Consider the following 21631-nt stretch of genomic DNA (forward strand, 5'->3'; position numbering starts at 1 on the left):
CTCTCCTTCCCAGAGAAGAGAACTCCCCGTGTTCCTCTCATGACCTAGGTCTCCTCCCTCAGTGAGCTCTCTACCTAGTCCACCCTGACCCTTTCACAGCTGGGATTAATAATTGTAATTGAGTCACCAGATCAGGAGCAGCTGGGGGTTAACTGCTAGGTCTGAGAGGCAAGGCTGAGCCTGACTCCCTTTCAGGGCCAGCCAGTCTATGACATCCCCTAAGAAATCACTTCTCGTGTTTTTCACTCACAAACAAAAACCCAGTAGACCAGATGTCCCCAGACTGTGGGGTGAACCCCCCTAGCAGAGCACAGAGGAACAGAGGGGAGCACAGCTGGGTCCCTGGCCTGCCACTATGCAGGGCAGGGAGTGAACGCCACACAGCCCCACTTTGCTCCCAGCTCTACTCTGGTCCTGAACCCACCACAGCCCCAGCTTCTGGCCCAACACTGGGCCCTGCCCCTAGCCCCAGACCAGGACCTACCCCCAGCCTTGGCCTGGCTGTGGCTCCGCACCCAGCCCCAGTTACTTCCCCACCCCCAGCCCCAGCTTCTGGCTCCAGTCCTGGCCCCACTCCTAAGCCGCAGCTGTAGCCTCAGCCTGTCCCCTCTTACTCCAGCCCTGAGGGGGAGGGCGCAAACAGAGATAAGAGGGGGTACAATCCTGAAAAGTTTGGGGACCATTGCTATAGACAGTTTGGGACAAGTAAAAAACTTCTGCTTTTTAGAGCCTAGTAATAGAACAACATAGGTGTTGCTGGCCAGAAGAGACGTGGATTAGCAAAGTTGTGTAGGGAGGCCCGCCTTGCACTCATTCAGACTATGTGGACGTAACCCCCACACTGTCAATTGCAAGACTGGGGCCTGAACAAATAAAAATCACATAACCTTAATTTTGAATTGTGTATGCACAAAAATTCCAGGGTTTTGTTCAACTTTAAAGTGTCAGTCATATAAATTTAGGACTTGGTGAGCACTGCAAACTGCTTCTGCTCTTACCTATTTGATTACAAAATACACATAATGCTTTAGGAACCTGGCTCACTTTTTCTGGAACAAAGGTTTTCACTTTCCCTTTTCGCTAAGCCACACAGAGAGGGGGGCTGCAAGTGGCTCTTGAAAACAGCAGTGTTTTTATCAACGTCTGTTGTACCTATTTATCATTTATATCTTTTTAGTTTTGAACTCTGGAAATCTGATTGCACTACATTTAAGCTGTTGTATTAAAACTCAATTTCACTAATTCAAAAACATATTAGAAAAATAATTACCCTAGAAATAAAGAACCTGTTTTATTAGCAGAAGTAACTAGCCAAAAAAAACCCCTAACAACTTTAAAATAACCATAAAAGTTATATTAAGAAATTCATACAAATGAAACTTCCAAGTGATGTTTAGTAGCAGTTTTGTACTGGTCCTGGCCAGATATAAAGTTTCACCTGTTAATTTCAGTAGTCCAGACACCAGTTTATGTTTGGGTTCCTTATTATTATGGACCCCCAAAACAGGCAGCAGATCCAATAAGTGGTTTAAAAATTTGATGCTGGTGTCTGCTTGCTCTGCCCACTCTCCCTCTCCCCTCCCAGTGATCCTAATTTTGTATCCTTCTGAAGTCTAGGATGCTACCAAGAGAAGATGAAGAAACTTCTTTTATCCCTAGGCCTAGGTCAAAGACTTCTTATTGATGTTTTATGAAAAGACATTAGGTGGAAGCTCAGAATCTGGCTTTCAGTAGGGTACCTTTAACTTTCTGAGAGCACCTGGCTTACTGCAACTCACCCAGTTTAAGTGGTCATAGCTTCACCTAGGTCAAATGGAACACCAGTGATTTACATTAGCTTCGATTCTAGTTCTGTATCTTTAATTCTGTCCAGCTTCATCAGGATCTCTTCCTTTAGGCCTGAACCTTTAAACGTATGCAGTGCTCTCCTCTGCCCTCATCTGGTTTGTAAGCATGCCCCAGTTACCTGGCCTACCCAACCCTAGGCTGCCTTCAGATGGGATACAAATTAAATCCAAATGCACTAGTTTTGTGCATTTATGTAGCTGTGATCTCTTACTCCTAGGCTAATCTTAGCACAGATCTAATACTGTCCATGCTGCAGTGCCAAGAAACCTTCCTCCTCTATGAGTGCTATCATTATTTTGAGAAATTTTGAGAAATGGAAGATCTTCGGGGGAACCTGCCGTCTATTTAATGGTCTCCCTGGCAGCAGACTTACAAGGCTACCCACCCACACCAGGGTGAGGAAGCTCATGAGATACCAACAGGGGAAAGAGTACCTGTCCCCCGCTTACCTTATCAGTTGCATGTCTGTGACTTGCATGCACTGTACCTCCCCTGCATCTGAGTATACACCAGGACAGTACCAAGACTCATGCAACAGGTTTGTGCAAGCAGTCTCTACCACTGACAGGCTGCGCCTGCATCTGATTCTGCCTTGGAACCTGCCTATGGAATCTGTCTGTATGTGAAGGCCTAAGGGAAACTGCCTGGTTAAAATTCTCATCCATAGCACCAAAACCTTGTAAACTGTACAGGATCAGTGGCTGGAGCGTATCATCATATTTTGGGCAATTTGCTGCTCTTTCTGATCACACTATCACTCATGTTTCAGGCTTAAAATAGAGAAGTTTAGTGGTGCTGCTGCTTGAGGCCACCCTATGCAAAAACAAAACAAAACAAAAAACCAACCCAAACAACAAACAACTCTTCTACTGGCGAACACTTTTGCCCCCGGCTATGCCGAGGGGCTCGGGATGGAGAGAGGAAACCAAAGTAGAAATGGGTCTGTGGTGACTGTAGCAGTAGAGACAGGGACTCAATGTTTACAAAAATTCTTTATTCCTACTGCACTTGGCTGACAGACATATTTCTGTAGTTCTTTCATATTCTACAGTTTACTGCATTCCTGGCCTAATCTGTCTTGTTTAAATCTGAACTGTCTTAAACTGGCATGGTGTTCAGATAAGGGGTTGTGGTGCAGCCTCTCAGAGCAAGCTTCAGAGTGCAGATCTGGAGACGAACTTCCACAAAGTCTGCAGGCGTTAGTATTCATGGCTTTGATTTGTGAATCTCCGAAGTAGAAGATGTGAATCAGTGTCTAGCTTGCAGTTAGAATACAAAAGTCTCTACAGGATTGTAAAGTTTCCTGTACGTCAGTTTTGTGTTTAAACTATTTTAAATTTACTTTAACTATTCACACAACTTTATGAAGCATTTAGAAATAAAAATGTTAAATATAAATTACACTGCAAAAAGGTTTGAAACAGATATTGAATTTATTGGTCAGCTATGAGTAGGAAAATACATTGGTAAAGAAAAAAAGAAGACCCTGTATATAAATATAATACTAGCTAGTTAAAATTTGACCAAGAAGAAAGTTCCACTGAAGAGAACAGTAAAAGCCCTTGTTTACCATCAGACCATATTCAGTTTCCCCCTTTATCTTATTAAAGAGCTGCCTATTGACAAATGCAACATTCTTTGAGCTTAGTGCAGATAATGTGCTGGTTTTTGTTAAATGAATGGTAAACAAGAGTTAGTCCAGTGCATTACACTTTATACAGAAGTACTGTGAATAAAGATTAAGATATTCTATTTTAGACACTACTTAAACATACCAAGACACTTAAGTGTTAAAATTTATGCAAACAAAAAAGAATAGCAGTTAACATATACTAAAAATACTGTGTCAGGCTGGATGAAAGAGCAACTCTACTTAAGCAGTAAATTGAAATATTCATAAGTTTTACAGTGTGATTTGTTTCTTTTAAATGGTGTTGTAATTATTTTGTCTGATGTACGGTTTTGGGGTTTTTTTGTTGCATGGCTAAAATGCAAATTTGACACCTTAAGCTACTTTTCTAAGCTTACATCCTAGATGAAATTACACAATCTCTTTTGTTAGAATTAGACCCGACATGTATGCAACAGTATTCTGAACTCAAAATCAGCTTTACTGTCAAAATGCTAGCCATTTTTAAATTTGTTGAAGCCACCAACGGGACAAAATAATTACAAACATTCTCCTAGTGGTTTTTCTTTGCCTACTTCTGATATATGTTAAAGTTGCAATCTGTATATCAATGTTTTGTATTTGTTTCTACTTCTTTAAAGTATACCCCCAAATTAAATTTAGATGCACAGAATTCTTTTGTACGTGTAAATAATTACCAAAGTAATGGCAGACCATACTTGAGGTTTTCATCAAATGGTAAAAAAAGATGGCCCCAAAATATCTGGTCTAACTTGAATGAAATACCTCAACCTAATGGTCTATGATTTTTATGTTATGTACTTTTACAACAGCAACACTGAAGGTACATTATGGCAACATCTAAAGCCACCTTAAATAAAAGTATTGCAACTAACCATTTTATGTCAGAGTTTATGATGCAAAGATGTTGCATTTTGTAAATAAAGATAGTTTATTGCATTATTTTGTTTATGTTGCAATTGAAAACTGAGAAGTTTGAGTGAGATTTGTTTAACACAGGAAAATATTTCTTTTAAATTTGTTTAATGAAGTTTACATCAGTCCAGTATTGGTGCATCTGATCTTTTCCTAGACGTTAAAAAATTTCTCCTTCAGTAGGCTTCAGAGTCACAGCTGTTAGGGATGTCTACATGTTCAATGCTGCAACGGCACAGCTGTACCAGTGCAGCTGCACCACTGCAGCATGTCTGGTGAAGACGCTGAAACCAATGGGAAAGAGCGCTCCCATCGGTATAATAAAACCACCTCCGCGAATGGCAGAAGCTAATGACGGTGCTGTGCACATGAGCACTTATGTCGGTGTAACTTATGTCACTTGGGGGGTGGTTTATTCACACCTGAGCAATATAAATTATGCCAAATATGCTGTTGTGTCTGACACAAGACCCACTGAAGTCAATAGGAGTCTCTTCACTACATTCAGTGGGCTTTAGATCAGACAATACAGGATTACTCTAAAAGATGGAGAAAAGTCGTTCAAACTGACCCATAGATTGCAGTGTGTCCAGAGAAGAACAATTGTGTCTTCAACACACAAAGGGCCATAATGTTTTAATAGGCTGCCATAAATTCAAATATATTTAAAAGACTACCAAATACAGGTGAAACGGTATTGTGTAAAGCTCAAACCTTTTGAATCTAACAAGTGCACTCAAGCTCCAGCATGTATTAAAGTAAATTATTTCCCAGAAATACAAAATGAGTAAGTGCTTCCCTTCCCCTTCCGTAAAGCTTTCTGGACCTATTATATAATCCAGATTAGGAAAAAAAAATAGGTTTGTTCAGTTTGACAAGCTAAATTGGCTCATCATCACTGGAAATTGTCATGATGCACATTACCAACACATTGTTAAGGAAACATGAGTAAAACACCTTTTATTCACACTTTACAAAAAACAAAATAAAAAAACAAACAGAAAAAAATAACACTAAGCATTAAATCTACTACATCAATACTACCAGCATTTCAATGTACTGATTATAAATTGGACATGTTTGGTGTTTGCACAACTAAAAAACAAAACAACAAAATCAGGTCCCAGACAAGGATTCAAGATCAAGACTTTTCCTACTGAAATTTAAAACACACATTTTGTAGATCAGAACAATTTGTAATTTTACTTCTATTTTAAAACAGAATGGTTTTAGCACATTTAAGTGCTGACAATTTTCTCTTCATAAAATTTTGAATCATTATTACCTAACTCATTCTCTATACAAAAATTTATAATATTCAGAAATTGCTCGTAATGCTCAGTGTCCTTTTGCTTCCCTGCCTGCAGTTGAAACAAAAGCAGTTAGACCAAGCTTCCTCTCTCTCAATTAATTACATTGATTTTTGAAAGTGTATTAGTTAAGGAGGAGTGGATAAATTCTCCCTTTTATACGTCCAAGTTAAATTTATTAGCTGTTTTATACTTGGCTTTATGACATTAATGGCACTATGAAGGTACACTATTTAACTTTTGTCTTGCCTGACACTTTAAAATATGACTTGGTCACTTTAAAAATGATCTGAAGAATTATCTTAGGGACCTATACTGAAAATGCATCTAATTTACACTGCTTCATAAACAGAAAATGTAATTTTTTTCTTCAAGGAATGATACTGTCTCTGAGACTGAGGAACACATTTAAACTGAAAAGGATTCACATGATAGTATTTCTCTGTGAAAAAAATAGCACTGTGCGATGACATTGAAAGAAGCAGTGCTTAGGTATTAGAAGCTAAGAACTGGGTACCCATAATCTGAACATGTTCAAAAAGTGTGTATTCAATGCTTCAAGAGGAAATAAAGATGCCACAGCTTATACAAAAGTATCTTCATAAAATTTTCACAAGTGTTAACATTATTTAAAAAATATAAAAGAAGGCGCACAGATTTTCTCTGCATGCACAGGCAGTGCTAGGTGAGAACAAATTTAAGCAGGCACAGTGCAGATAGGACAAACAGCCTTTAAAATAAAAAGAAGCTGTACACAAGCATCCCTAATTTTACTTCAAAAATCAGAGATAAAAATATTAAAATGCACACACATCAACAATAACTTTCAGTCCATACAGACCTACTCATCATTCACTGCTTAGTTTGTCTGTTCTGTGAAAACCTTACGGTTTTTCTTTTTTAAATCAAAAAGACAAATGCATGTATTTAGTTAAGAAATTTGCCAATATTTTACAGACTTAGATTTAAAAAGCAATGTTCTCAACTGAAAATAAAAGTAGTACAAAAGGGCTAACAAAACCCTAACAAGTGCAAATCATTAGCAGAGAAAACCTGTTGCAACTTCTTTTACAAGCTGGCCTTTATAACACATGAAAACAGATAAAAATTTAGCCTTAGTTTACAATACAATCATTTTCCAAATCTGATTTTTTTAAAGTACAAAATCTCATAAATCAGGTCTTCTGTTGTTCATATACAATCAATAAAGGCTAAATTCAAATTCTATATTTTACAAGCAAGTCTGAAGAAGGAGGGAGTGAAGTACGGAAGAATGTTCTCGATGTTACTACTGGCCTCAAAAAAGTAGCGCTACAGAGATCTGTGCAAAGAGAATATCCTGTACAACAACTCTCTATTTCAAGGCATGAATGTGTGATGTTGGATAGAAGAAGAAACAGGACGATTAATTGTAACAAATTAAAGAAAAGTGCATATGCACCAATTCCTGTCTAACAGTATATAAGGTATATTGGGCTCAGAATTGTGTCTGTTGATAGCACCTGGCTTTTACTATGTCTTTATCAAATAATTAGATTTAAAATTAAGATCAATAAGAAAAATCCCTGTTGGCCATACCTCACTCCTCTATATTCAGATTTTACAATTTTACAAGTTAGATTGAGGTTGCCCTCTAAGTTGTACTTGACTACCTCCTGCCAGGGAGATGGATTCCATTTACCGGGGGCAGGAAAGGCAGCAAAAGCTCCAGTTGTGCAAAAAGTGAGAAGTGGTCCGAAGGGATGAGTGGGTGTGGACAGCCACTTATATTATTCTCTATTAACCAATGATGATCCAAAGGTCCAAGAATGCCAAGTATATTTAGCTGAGGTTTAGAGTAGAAGATGTAGTCAATAATACCCTGAAATAGGAGGGGAAAAGAAGTGTCTTAGTGTACCATCCTTTGGCCAAATGCCTTTTCAAAGACAACATTTAAGTATAGTATTACAGACACCTTTTCAGCTGCTTATTTGAAGCCAAATAGCTAGGAAGCTACCTCCCTGTGGTACAGTTTGTTCCACTACTTCGGTCTCCTCTTTATGGTCTGTTCTAAGAGTTGCCTACTATGGGTCAGGGAAGACTAGTGTCTACTGGGACCTCGGTCACTTCTCTTCTCCTCTTTGTGGTAATTTCACTTCAGACATCCCCCACCCACTTGTTTAAGAGGGACTTCAGAACGGTTACAGATCTAGAGGTGACCGTAGTCACTGGGGAGACTACTCTTCTCCTTCCTTGCTCTTGCAGACTGCATTTTAAAACACTAAAATGGGAACAGCCACCTTATGATTGGGGTCTTGGAATTGACACTGTGCAGTCTTCAGTGCAGTTTTGCCATAATGTGTTGTGACAATCAATATGTTGGAGAGAGAGGTTAGCTACCTCTTATTAAATGTTTTGTTTAAGACATTGAGAATGACTATTGCTACTGGCTCTTCATTATTTACATTTGGCATTAAGAGCTAAATACAGGTCTCATTAACATCAACAACAAAACTCCTTTTGACGTTAGTGGGACCAAAATAGTGATAACTAAATTAAAGGTCGAACAATTATTAGTCATTGCTCTGCTATTCCAATTCAAATTCAGAATAATATTTCCAGTTATCCACCATTAGCCAAATATTACAATTAGATACCTGATACCTCCCTATATCAAGGGCTTCTAATTTCTCTCTAGAATATTATCAAATATCTTTTGATTAGAGGTAATACACTGGTGTCAAGCTATTTTCTATAACAAGTATTTTGTTCTTAATTTGTCTCAAAGACAATTGTTCTTATGGTCTCTAGGTAAAATTGCAGTCATATTCAAAGCAGGAAAACAATGCAGCCTAATGCTGGGAATCATAAGGAAAGGGACAGATAATAAAACAGAAAATATCATATTGCCTCTATATAAATCCATGGTATGCCCACATCTCCAATACTGCGTGCAGATCTGGTCGCCCCATCTCAAAAAAGATATATTGGAATTGAAAAAAGTGCAGAAAATGACAAAAAATGATTAGAGATATGGAACACCTTCCATATGAGGAGAGATTATTAAGACTGGGACTTTTCAGCTTGGAAAAAAGATGGCTAAGTGTGGGAATATGATAGTCTATCAAATCATGACTGGGGTGGAGAAAGTAAATAAGGAAGCGTTATTTACTCCTCATAAGACAAGAACTAGGGGTCACCAAATGAAATTAATAGGCAGCAGGTTTAAAACAAATACAAGGAAGTATTTCTTCACACAACACACAGTCAACCTGTGGAACTCTTTGCCAGAGGATGTTGTGAAGGCCAAGACTATAACAGGGTTCAAAAAGGAAAGAGATAAATTCATGGTGGATAGGTCCATCAATGGCTATTAGCCAGGATGGGCAGGGATGCAAAACCATGCTCTGAAGTGTCCCTAGCCTCTGTTTGCCAGAAGCTGGGAATGGGTGACAGGGGCTAGATCACTTGATGAATACCTGTTCTGTTCATCCCCTCTAAAGCACCTGGCATTGGCCACTGTTGGAAGACAGGATACTGGGCTAGATGGACCATTGGTTTGACCCAGTATGGCCGTTTTTATGTTTTTTATCGCCAAGGAAACACATCCCTTAAACCATATAAGGGAATGATATTAGTTAAAAATGATACTTACTAATTACTGTCACCATTTCTCCATGAATTGTTAGGAGCAAGGCAAGGAAGATACCAGAAAGCGCAAATGCTCAACCACAAATTCTTCATTTTTTTAGGGGTAAGGTATTGCTGTTGGCTCTACTCCAAGAGTGGAGAAACTTAAAAAGGCTTGTATGTAAAACACTCAATAATGCTCAACTAGAGGGCCTCAAGCCACATCAGATTTGAAGAGAGAGGGAGAGAACCATCTTTGCTTTCCCTGAGTAAGGAAGAGTTGATAATTTTCCACATTGCAAGGAAGCAAGGGAACAATGCAGAGCAGTGGGCAGTTATTTAATAACATTGTTTCATTCAGAAGCTTAACACCCCATGTTCTCCTTTTAGTTAGTTGGGATAATTAAAAATATGTCACATAATACCCTAAGGGTGCTTCCTGTTTATAAAAAAAGAACAAACATCCAAGACACCATTATTACCTTGCAAATAGGAAACACTAATCGTGATTTATAGTACGATGAAAGAATTAGTGCTCTCTGGTTTACTGTATTTTTAAATGTAAATTTGTAAAACTAACCATCAGAGGCAAAAAGAAAAGGAGTACTTGTGGCACCTTAGAGACTAACCAATTTATTTGAGCATGAGCTTTCGTGAGCTACAGCTCACTTCATCAGATGTTTACCGTGGAAACTGCAGCAGACTTTATATACACACAGAAATCATGAAACAATACCTCCTCCCACCCCACTGTCCTGCTGGTAATAGCTTATCTAAAGTGATCAACAGGTGGGCCATTTCCAGCACAAATCCAGGTTTTCTCACCCTCCACCCCCCCACACAAATTCACTCTCCTGCTGGTGAGTGAATTTGTGTGGGGGGGTGGAGGGTGAGAAAACCTGGATTTGTGCTGGAAATGGCCCACCTGTTGATCACTTTAGATAAGCTATTACCAGCAGGACAGTGGGGTGGGAGGAGGTATTGTTTCATGATTTCTGTGTGTATATAAAGTCTGCTGCAGTTTCCACGGTAAACATCTGATGAAGTGAGCTGTAGCTCACGAAAGCTCATGCTCAAATAAATTGGTTAGTCTCTAAGGTGCCACAAGTACTCCTTTTCTTTTTGCGAATACAGACTAACACGGCTGTTCCTCTGAAACCATCAGAGGCAGCAACCCCAGGGAGGCCGGAGGGTTCGTGGCTATTCCCACTCCAAGCCACCACACCCCGCGATCTGGGGCTGTTGGACCCCCTGGAATATCGGCCCTGCAGCCCACTCTTCCCCTCCCCCCACCTCCAAGGACCAGGGCTTGGTGGTGCCACTCTGTTTCTGCCTGGATGCCATCATCGGGACCAACAAGGTAATGGCCAGGCCCGACCTGAGCACCTGCCCAGAACTGGCGGCTCCCAAGTCCTTCTGTTGTTCCCTGGCAAGGGGTGCCTGTGAGGCATGCGAGGGTGGGTGATGGGGGCAGGGATGCCAGGTGACCATCTCAAGGCACTCAGCAGGCTACTGAGGCAGAGGGTGTCGGGGGGGCTAGCTGTGGCATCTTCCTGGCCCCTTTGTCCTATAGCTTGCCCTGGTTCCTGCTAAGGAGAGGGACTGTGCACTCCCCATAGGGCCCCTCTCCCTGACAGACTTGTGTGAATAGTAGGCCGCAGTGCCTATTGCGCCTGCAAAGGTGGGCCTCAGGGAAAAGAAGTTTGGGAACCCTGCTATAACATAGCAAAATTCTCACCTTGAAGTCAAATGTGTAATTTGTGTAAGGCATTAGGCCATTCTCATAGGCACTCTTCAACTTGAAACCATGCGTAATCCTTCCATTCGTTGTTCCATTTTTTCCATTACAACTGAAGTTGGTAAGACTTTCATTGTATCTCAGTTCCTTAAAATCTTTATGATTTGTTTCCACCCCACCAGTGCTCAAATATTCAACAACACCTATTAAGAGGGGCATGGAGGGGAAAAAAAGGTACCAACTTATGCATTTAGTTAATAGGTTTATGTAAACAAACAAACTGCTATTTTCATTCATGATTGCGTCTGGACCTTAAACAAGCAACAAGTTAAATACATACAGTCAATATGACTTTTATAACATATTCAAAGACTTTCTATATTAGTGCCATGCCATTCACTAAGAGCAAGTATCAGTCAAATAAAGGCACACTCTTTGATAGAAGTATCTACAAGATTAAATAAGACCCTAGATGATGGAAAAAAATCAAAGAACATCAGCAAAGGCAATGAGCAGCTTCCTCTCACCCCCACCTTCTGTTGGTGCTCAAACTCCAGCCCTGCTTCACCACTGAAACTAGCCCTGGTGCAGCTTCTCAGCCTGCTCCTCAGCACTCACTAATCAACAGACTGATGATACAACTAGGTTATCCTCAAAGTGAGGGGAATGACTTTTTTCTGAAGACAGATTGAAAATAGGTCTGAAAGCTTGATGCCAATTGACATATTACGTCTGGAGATTTGAGACTCTGCTCCAAGGCAGATATTTGGCCCCATCTTTGTTCCTGCTCTAGGTAAGCACTACTTGTTGCATTAGCCATTGGCAAGGATACCTTCCTTGCCTTCCCTAGCTGCACTGGATAAGGTTCACAGAGGTGCTCAGCACCTACAGCTCCCACCGATTTCCACTGGAGTTGTGGATCCTGAGCACCTTCAGAGAAAGTCAGGCTTATTAATGACTGGCCCCTGCCCACGGAAAGGAGAACAGGAGGGAAGAAAGATTCCTTAGGCACTTTTCTTTACGTGTGTATCTCCCGAGGGTCATACAGAATCTCACCCATAAAACATTAACTAAAAAGAGTGCAAGGATCAGAGGGTGTCCTTAAGGTTGGGAAAAACCCTATACATCAGCAAGTAGCAGAAAGGAAGGGTCCAGTACTATCATGCATTTGCTAGCATGTGCATTGTACATGAAGTATCTGAAGGTTTATATTTCAATGGTTCTGGAATACTTAAGCAGCAGAAAGTAGGGTTCTGTGGAGATTATTTTAAGCAGGAGAATTTACAATCTCTCACTTTTAAAGTGTTGTATTGCTATGGGCAACATAATAAAGCTTTCAATTAAAAGTAAGAGATATTTATTACCTTACAGTCAATGAGGTTACAGATCAAATAACTCCTGAGGGAATTCTGTGCCAAAAAATTAAAATTCTGCATACAATACTTTAAAATGGTGGGGCTCAGTGGGTCCGGGGGGCTCGGTGTGGGGAGGTCTGGATACACAGGAGTTGGGCAGACAGGGGAGCAGGTCCCCGTACAGTGACCCCTCTCTCCACAGCTGAAGATGATGGGGGCAGGAAGGCTGGAGGTGAAGCCAGGGGAGGTTTTTGGGAGTGGATCTGACCCAGCCCTGGCCCTGGCCACTCCGTGCAGGGGAAGTGCGCTCTTTCTCTATCCCCAGCCCAGCTGGGACTAGCAGCTGAACCCAGCACAGGGGAGGAGCCATCAGCAAGGCATCCCCAGCCCCAGGTGCGGGGGTGGTGGGAGGGTGTGGTGAGGCTCAGTGGGATGGGGGTTAGGGTGCAGGGGGCTCAGTGGGGGTGGGAAGGGTAGGGGAGGTCTGGATGCACGGGAGTTGGACAGACAGGGGGTGGGTCTGACCTGGCACCAGTCGGGGTGTCTCAAGCCCCCTTCACCCGCACAGTGATTTACCTTTCTGTCGTCTGCTCAGGGCGCCTGAAACCACACACCTGTGTTGCTTGGGAGGGGCATGTGACCGCTTTTGTGGCTTCCCTTTGCTTTCCCATCATTTTCTGTGGGGATGCAAAGAAATCTGCAGGGGGACATGAATTCTGCGTATGTGCAGTGGCGCAGAATCCTTCCAGGACTGTAATGGAGTAGTTTTATCATCTCTTGACTCCCTACTATCCACGATACTTTTTTATCTTAAAATCTCAAGCATCTTACGTTTTTACACGGAAAATATTTTCTTTTAAAAAGGAAGACCTTTGAATTTCAATTCATACATCTCTTACATTTTGTTCTAAAAAAGTAAACTTGTTGTTCTTACCAGAATCTGGCAGAGAATTGAGATCTGCACACAGTACAAGTGGAATGGTTCCAAGTTCTCCTGAAAGTCCAGGTTTGAGGCTACGAGAGGCTTTATCAATAATGTTCTTTACTTCAGAGAGGAACATCATAGTCTGAACCAGCTTCACATCAGAATACTCAGGGTCCCAGTGCATATGTGCATTAGCTACAAGAACTAGCTGCTTCTCCATCCCAAGTTGTGGCTTTCCAGCTAAAATTGGAAGTGAAGTATTTACAGTTGCTGTGTCTGCAACAGATTCAGCTAATGACTACTAGATGGCTTGTATTATAAGCCAAAAATGATTTTTAAGAAGTGACAGATTTGAAATAGGGTTGATGCTAAGTTTGGCCAACCTTAAAACAGAATCGTGAGGGGGGAAAATGTCACTGGAAGGGATTTTTAAAGTTGTAAGCTAAACCTATTTCTTTATTGCCAAGAAATGAAGAGGGTTTCCTTTATTGGCTGTGCAACCGCAATTAAACTGGTTACAGCTACTTCCAACACCGGGATAACATCAGATTAAAAAGGACCAAAAACAAGAATGAGATGGTACAAATAAATACTGTGAGTTTGAAAATGCCATTACTATTAGTATATAGTCATGTTGAAAACCAACGCACAGTATATTTTTAAAATTAGTTTTTTCTCCATTCTTTGCAATACTGTCCAAGTAATCACCGCACCCTGATTAGCAAAATCAGTGTAGTATTTTAAGAATTATGTTTTTTAACTCAGCAATTTCACATATGCACATTACAAACCTTTTATCTCCCTGCAAGCGCACATTAAAGGCATGTTTGTTTATGCCCTTGTTAATAAAAGTTTACTATAATAGAGAAAATAAAGCACTATAGGCTAAATAGGGCCACACCGAGACATTTCCAAGGTCAATTGAGGTCTCAACTTTTCTGAGAAATCCAGGGCAAGAGCACGTGGAATTTATAAGCACTACATGACAGAGAGCTACCAAGCTACAGAGTATTATGCAGATGATCAAGAAATTTACAACCACCTCTGGCTAGTTCAATGGCACTTTATATTTTTCCAGCCAGATACACCAAGTTAATTTCCCCTCTTGTCCTCAATTCTTCAGCTTTCTCTTTATAAAAAATGGGTGGGGGAGAATCCAATTTTTAAAAACCATGCATCATCCAAACATTCAATTTAGCATTTGCCATTTCAATTTTTTCCCCCAAATTCTATTTTAAATGAAGTTTGCCCCAAAAATTTCAGCACACAATTGTAGATATGGTGTTTATTTGTGGAATGTTGTTTTCCATTCTCCAGTGCACTGAAACAAAATTTTCATTTGTATTGGAGACTGTAACATACTGTATTACAATCCTGTCAAAAAAATGGATTAAATTACTTACATGACATTTCTATTAATTCCTTTCGCAGCTCCAGCAACACAGCCACTCCAATGTTATCTTTTGTCATAACTCTGTTCAGCATCGCTTCAGACCCTTCTGAGTTTGCCATAGCTAGTTGATTAAACTCAACAGTATGTTTCTGAACTAAGATGAATCTGAAAGAACAACATTGTGTGGTTTCTTAACTTGTCATATGACATAGGAAATACTATAGCTTCTTCCTCATTTTAATTAAAACTTGTTAGAGGATATAAGTAAACTAAGTTACAAGAATCTCAGCCAGTCACATTACTGCTTTATAAAAATGCGGCGCTGAAGTCGGAGGATATAATTTCATTAGCAATTTTTATCTGCACTCCATCTTAAACAGATTTAAATTAATCCCTCCTTCCCAAAATCAACACTTCCCATATTCTTTCAGACTTTATTCAGAAAAATGTTAAATATAAGAAGATATTTTCCTTCTCCTGATCTATTTGAACTAGCAGGCTTAAGAGAGAGTGACTCAACACTTGATTCTGAACCAGAGTGTATTGAAGCGGACATCTGCATTGTTTTGTGGACACAGCAGAACACAGAAAAATTCTTAAAGACTTAGATACCTAGGGCAATCACTGTTTCAGAGATGGAAAAATTAACTGTCTATATATTCCTTATATTTTCACAAGTGATTAATGATTTTGGGTGCCTCAATTTTTTTGGTACCTGACTTTAGACACCTTAAAATAGCTCCTGATTTTCAGAAAGTCCTGAGTTCTCCCATCTTTTGAAAATCAAGTCCCTTTAAGGTCTCTCAATTTGGGCACCCAAAAATCACTAGTCATTTTTTAAAGTTTAGGCTTCTATTTTAGGAACGGTTTGGGTAATAAGGACAGGTGTCTCACTTTTCATAGAACGCAAAATGACTCAGTCCAATTTCACTCAAGAAATAAATTAAAGACTGTAGTCTTTTCCTATTGTCTCAGATGGAGTGCATTTGGATTTGAAAGAGTTCAAGGGCGAAATTTTTGCTTGAATTTTCATTGTGAAGGTCTCCCCAGTACAGAGTGATATGCTGCTTCCAACCGATTCAAACCAGTTTTCTAGTGGATCTGCAATGGAGCAAATTTTACCTTCAGCATGAAGATATCTCAGATTAGCATTGCAAAAGCAGCTGAAGAGCTAGACAGGTATCACTGTTTTATGATGGACATTTCTTTTGCCTGAAGTGTGTGTTCTACATGTCACATTTCCCATGTTTCCTATTTTTTGTTTATTTTTTCCTATGCTTTGGGGTTTTTTCTGAGCTTTTTTACACCATCAGCAGTGAATAAATACAAAATATTTCATGATACTTGTATTGTACTTGCCTTTATATTTCTTTTTATTTGTTAGTGTTTTTTCGCTTTCATACAACAAAACATTAAAAGATCTTTGTTAATATGGGCTTTTCTCAGACTAGTCGTGCCCAACACAGTACCTCTTGTGCAGAGTATTCCTTCTAGAGGTAGGAATACTTTGTACAAAATATGGAGTTGCCACGTAAGGGGCAGATATGCAAAAAAAGTGTTTAGCTCTGGCTAAAAAGGCCCCAAGGAGTATGAACTCCTCCCATTATCCCCAACAATGTTAGAATAGGAGTCCCACACAAAGACACACTTCTTTGTCACAGCAATTTAGGGCCTAAATTTGACCCAGAAGAATTGTGCAAAAGGAAACCGGCACAACAGAAGGTTTTATGAAACACACTTACTTTTCTGTCTTGAAAAATATTGCACAACCATCAACATGTTTTCTTTCCTGTTCTGACATTGTCCTAGCTCTAGATTTTGGACTGAAGAACCCATTATAGCCACGCTCCTTCAGTTCTGCCAGGAAAAAACTGTAGTACTGTTCAGTTTCGACCTCCTGTAAAGTTATAAGACAGCACGCTGTATTTGTTTAGCACCACCAGAGTACAGAAGACTGGTGTAACTTCTATATTATTTAGCCTCTTTTAGAAGAAAGTATAAGTCACCTCCAAACTGGCTTTTGGAAACTCAAAAAATTAGATAAATCAAGGAACGTACGCATAAGACAGCCATACTGCTATTTTAAGGCAAGAGATATAAATAAATTTCTGTAATCCCCAGATATGATTATCTCATGCCTTTTATTTGAACATGCGTCAGATTATATATACACACACCAACACATTTCTCTGATCAGCAGCTGCTGGTTAGTGTTCTAACTGTGTAGGTTGAAAAGCATTCTTTTGATGTCAAGCAATGAATAAGTGTTCTAAATTACAACACATTGCTTTACAATAAAGTTTACTTTAATGAATGTAATGTACAAGAGTCAATACAAGCGAACACAAAAGAAAAAATAAATTTATCATTTACCTGAAGACTTATGATGTCAGCATTGCAATTCAAGATTTCCTGCATAATGGCTTTTTTTCTGTACTCCCAGTTCAGTGCCCATGATGGACAATAGCCATATAACTGTCGGGTGGCATATTTATCACAAAGTACGTTGTAACACATGACAGAAAACAAGGCTGCAGAACAATAATTTAAATTACTGATATATTTTACTAAAAAACACAATTACATTCTTCATTTTTCCACTTCAAGTGCTTTAACTCAAATATATAGCTTAACAGCTGACCCTACAGAAAAATGCATCACATGTTCTCTCTAAAATAACCAGCCACTCCTTTTGTCTGGGCATACAGCACTCATTGTTAACAGGTTACTAAAAAAACCTCCATATGTTGCTGATATAAATGGTGAATAGCAGACAAAGGCAGTTTATACTGAGAATTAAGCTAACTAGTAAAGCGCAATTCCGCAGATTTTCTTTGGGGCTACAAGTTTTAAATATAAATATTCTCTGATTGTCCAGGATATTTTTTTTATTCTACATTTGTTGAAAATCAGGGGGAACTTTTCTGCTGTTCCTGGATTCTTCAACAATCATTCAATTAATATTTTACAATTGATCAGCTACTTTTAAAATACTTGAATAACTAGTTCAACTCTAGTTGTGAGTCATCCAATTAAAGATAAAGGTAGCTAAGAAAAAAGTAAAAAGTGGCTAATTCCTCAACAAATGTGCTCTTTGATGTAGGAATGCCTACGCTGGCTACCATCAGTGAGTAGGAGATGTTTTAGTTTAAGTATCAAAAAGAAATACTTCAGCAGATGGTAATGGTGAAGTGATTTTAGATGGGGGGAGGGGAAAAAAATCTATAAAGAGTCATTGCAATGCTACCTGTTGGTCTTGTTCGGTCTGGTTCCCGCAACATAATCCAAGATCTTGGAGGTGGTTGTTCTGTTGAAACTATTAGAACATTTAAAAAAAAAAAAAAAAACATACACAAAGTAAAGTAGTCGTATTTATTTTAAATGGCATAAATAAATATTTCAGGAATGATCACTTACTTCTTTTTGCAGTACCTGCCAAATTATCAAGCAAATAATTTAGGAGCCTTCGTGTTCCATCCGGTTCCTGGTAGAGGTTCAGTAAATCCTGTGTAAGTGGATTTCCTGCAAACAGGTTTACAAAAGGTAAAATTAAACCAGAAAAATGATGCGTGTGAGAGTGTGTGAGTATGTGTGTGTGTGTGGGGGGGGGGTATTTAAAGTCTTGGATATATGACTGCAGAACAGTGAGAACTATTTCAATTTTCCATTCCTGCAAACACTTACTTTCTCTTCTGTAACTGAGTACTAGAAGGGCAGCTCTAATTTTCATCACTGGATCTAATAGACCCTACACTAGTGGAGGACTGTCATGGTGAAGTTTTGCTCTGTCACATCCTGCCCCTCTCCAAACACACTTATAATGGTGGTGGGAGTAGGTCTGATGCAGGAGCAATCTCCACCAGTTTTATTTCATAAGAGAGTGGCCTCCCCTAGGCCAAAAGGATTTCCTGCTGGACATCTACCACTAGAATATGGTATCTTTCTGCCAAATCTCAGAAAATCTGGCCTGATTAATTAAGGGGGCTACTCTACTTAATCAAATGCTAAAAGTTCACACAAATAGAGGACAGTAAAATTTTCCAATCATAATAAATATTAGGCTTTTGAGATTTAATGCAGTTTATAGGCATCATACTCAGTAGAAAGAGCCTGATCTTGCAAGCCTTTCATTCACACAACTCCCACTGAAGTCAGTAGATCTACATGCCAAACACTTACAGTATTGGCCCCAAAATTTTGAAAATCAATTTTAAATTGCTATTTGCAGTCAGATACTATGGTGATCACGAGCAGTACAAAATCCTAAAAAAGGTATCCAGTTGATCCCCCTTTTGGAGAAGAAGGAGTTCCATAACTGCAGTGTAAGTTCAATTAGGCCAGATTTAATCAAAAGCTATATCTAACTTCCATGTAGGCAACCAGAAAATGAACTTGACTTTTCATTCTTTTTTTGGGCCAGATTCATTAAATCTCAATATATTTATAAAAGAGAAGAATAAATTCCTAAACCAACAGCTGCTATTTGGTAACATTTCATAAAATTTGTAGCTTAAAACAGCTGTGGCTCAAGAATGAGATCAAAACATAAAACGTAGGTAAAAAAGTCATACCTTTCAGACCTAATGTCTGTAACTGAAATAGTTTTCCCAGCTCAAATGGTAGAACCCGTAACAGGTTGTTATTTAAATGGAGTTCCCTGTGGGCAAAAATCAGAATAATATGAAGTGGGAAGTAAAACAGTATTTGTGATCAACTGTTTATTGCTGAAACAGTTTCACTATAAGAAAGAAACTAGCACGCCACTACTTGGAAAAATTGGAAGACTAAACAGTCAGCAAGGATTAGGGACATCTTGCTGCACACACTAAAAAAAAAAAAGCTCATTTAAGTCTTAAGTACCGAGCAGAAGATAGTGGGGGTGGAGAGTCCACCTACATGGTCATAATTTTTTTAAAGGTTAGTGATAATTAAAATATTAAGGAATTATAAGAAATTAAGCAATTACAGTTGTGACAAGCTGGACCATAAATGGCTGAGTTAAGTTTAAAGGAAAATTAAGAAAATAAGATTATAGCCATTAAAATAAAACCAAGAACAAAAAAAAAGTTCCAGTACGATTATGGCTATTATATTACCATGTTAGCATGCTGCTAACCCTCTTTCTCTCTTTTAACACATCACAGCAAACTATAATTTTCCAATTAACTTTTGTTTTTCAAAATAATTCACTGCTTTGTCAACAGAAGTTAGATATCCGTTGATATATTATGTGAAGGCTATCAGGCACATAAAAAAATCCATTAAATTAACTGTGCTTCTGGCCTATAAAAAGTAATATTCTATTATTTATTTTTACAATATTACTGTTGAGATACTGTGTATGCCTTCTTACTTGGGAGAAATAGAAGTTGGCAGGTCCCAACAGCCCAACCAACAGGGGAAGAGAAATTGAATTTGATAACATGCCTTTTGCTTACTCCTATGTCTACACTTAAAATGCTACAGCTTAGTGCTGCAGTGCTTCAGCGTAAACACTTACTACAGCAACGAGAGGGGTTCTCCCATCACTGTGGATAATACACCTCCCTGAGGGGCAGTAGTTAGAAGACGTCTTTTGTTCACTTATCAGCCTAGCGCTGTCTACATCGGGGGTCAAGTCATCTTAACTACGTTTCTCAGGGATGTAAATTTTTCATACCCCTTAGAGATATAGCTATGCCAATAATTTTTCATTGTAGACCAGCCCTAAAATCGTCCAATTTAGGTATAAAGTTAAAATCTGTGATACAGTCACAATCATTACATAAGACTGCATAAGCCTTACATAAGAGTTACCCATCTGATTCTGCCAGACTAGAATTCCCTAGCCATTCCTTGCAAGATTTAAAAAGAGCATAGATAAAAGTAGACATTTTAGGAGGAAAAAACCATGGGTCCACCTACTCCATTCCTAGATTTCCAGGCAGTAACATATACTGCTTGGGGAGTGGGGAGGGGGAGGGAGAGAGAAAGAGATTTAGAAACAAAAACCCTACCAACTTCCCACCACCAGACTAAGTCATTCAAGCTTTATTTGACTACCACAAATTTGTAGTCAAATTTGTGGTCAAATTTATTTGACTACCACAAAAAGGCTGTTTGTCAGCCTTTTTCATTTGAAGACCCCTAAAATATTTCAAAAGGAGGTGCAGACCCCTTTGGAAATTCTGTAGTCTGTGGACCCCTACTATAGAATCCGTAGACTGAAAACTGACTGAACAGAATTCAACTACAAATGTTGCACATGCTTGGCTCAGCACGACATTTGACACAGCGGGAGAAAGGACGCTAAACTGAGGGCTTCTATGAGAACGCCAACAATTCCAGGTTTTCATCTGTAGGGAGAGGTGTTCACATAGTTTTGATTGATCAGAAAAAACTGAATGCCTTTTCTGGAGTCTGAAACTTCATTTTCATAGTCACCTTTCAGGGACACCTTTGACATAATCTGCAGACCTCCAGGAATTCACAGACCACAGGTTGAAAACCACTGGACTACTACATGGTTGGGAATAATATTCTACATGACCCTAAAGGACAACTAATACATTTTTCTTTATGAAGGTATCTTTTCGTCTAAGTGCTTTTGAGAACTCTGCAGAACTCTTAAGGGATGGGTGAGCTCTTGGTTCAAGGTGCTCACCGGGATTCATTCTAGGTATAGATTACAATTCCACTAACAAATAAAGTACAGTTTTCATAAATTGTTGAAGAAAAATGTTAAATTTGGAGAGTGGCATAGCTGAAGCAATCACTAAGGTTTTTTTCCCTAGTTCACAGTGAATAAGGATAGTTGTCTAGTTTAATCTCATCTTGGTTAATGCTCTTTGGTGTCAAAGAGCTCCCTTTAAGCAGCACAGAGGATCATAGCAAGTCAAACTAGTCCT

At 39.2% G+C, this 21631-nt stretch overlaps 1 protein-coding gene across 8 annotated transcripts in view; it reads right to left on the bottom strand.

Annotated features, from left to right (window-relative positions):
• Positions 1-3262: 3262 nt before the first annotated feature.
• Positions 3263-21631, bottom strand: part of CNOT6 (CCR4-NOT transcription complex subunit 6) — a 52336-nt gene continuing 33967 nt past the window's right edge. For all 8 annotated transcript variants that reach the window (XM_073355412.1, XM_073355410.1, XM_073355411.1 and 5 more), the window contains 9 exons: positions 19316-19401; positions 18162-18266; positions 17992-18060; positions 17118-17275; positions 16487-16641; positions 14755-14909; positions 13361-13591; positions 11072-11274; positions 3263-7585 (listed from right to left, as the gene is read on the bottom strand). In XM_073355412.1, the coding sequence (XP_073211513.1) occupies positions 7373-7585; positions 11072-11274; positions 13361-13591; positions 14755-14909; positions 16487-16641; positions 17118-17275; positions 17992-18060; positions 18162-18266; positions 19316-19401 (1375 nt within the window). In that variant the 3' untranslated portion in view covers positions 3263-7372. The remainder of the gene's footprint in view (positions 7586-11071; positions 11275-13360; positions 13592-14754; positions 14910-16486; positions 16642-17117; positions 17276-17991; positions 18061-18161; positions 18267-19315; positions 19402-21631) is intronic.

This window comes from Lepidochelys kempii, chromosome 8 (genome assembly GCF_965140265.1).
Source record: "Lepidochelys kempii isolate rLepKem1 chromosome 8, rLepKem1.hap2, whole genome shotgun sequence".
Classification (NCBI taxonomy): Eukaryota; Metazoa; Chordata; order Testudines; family Cheloniidae; genus Lepidochelys; species Lepidochelys kempii.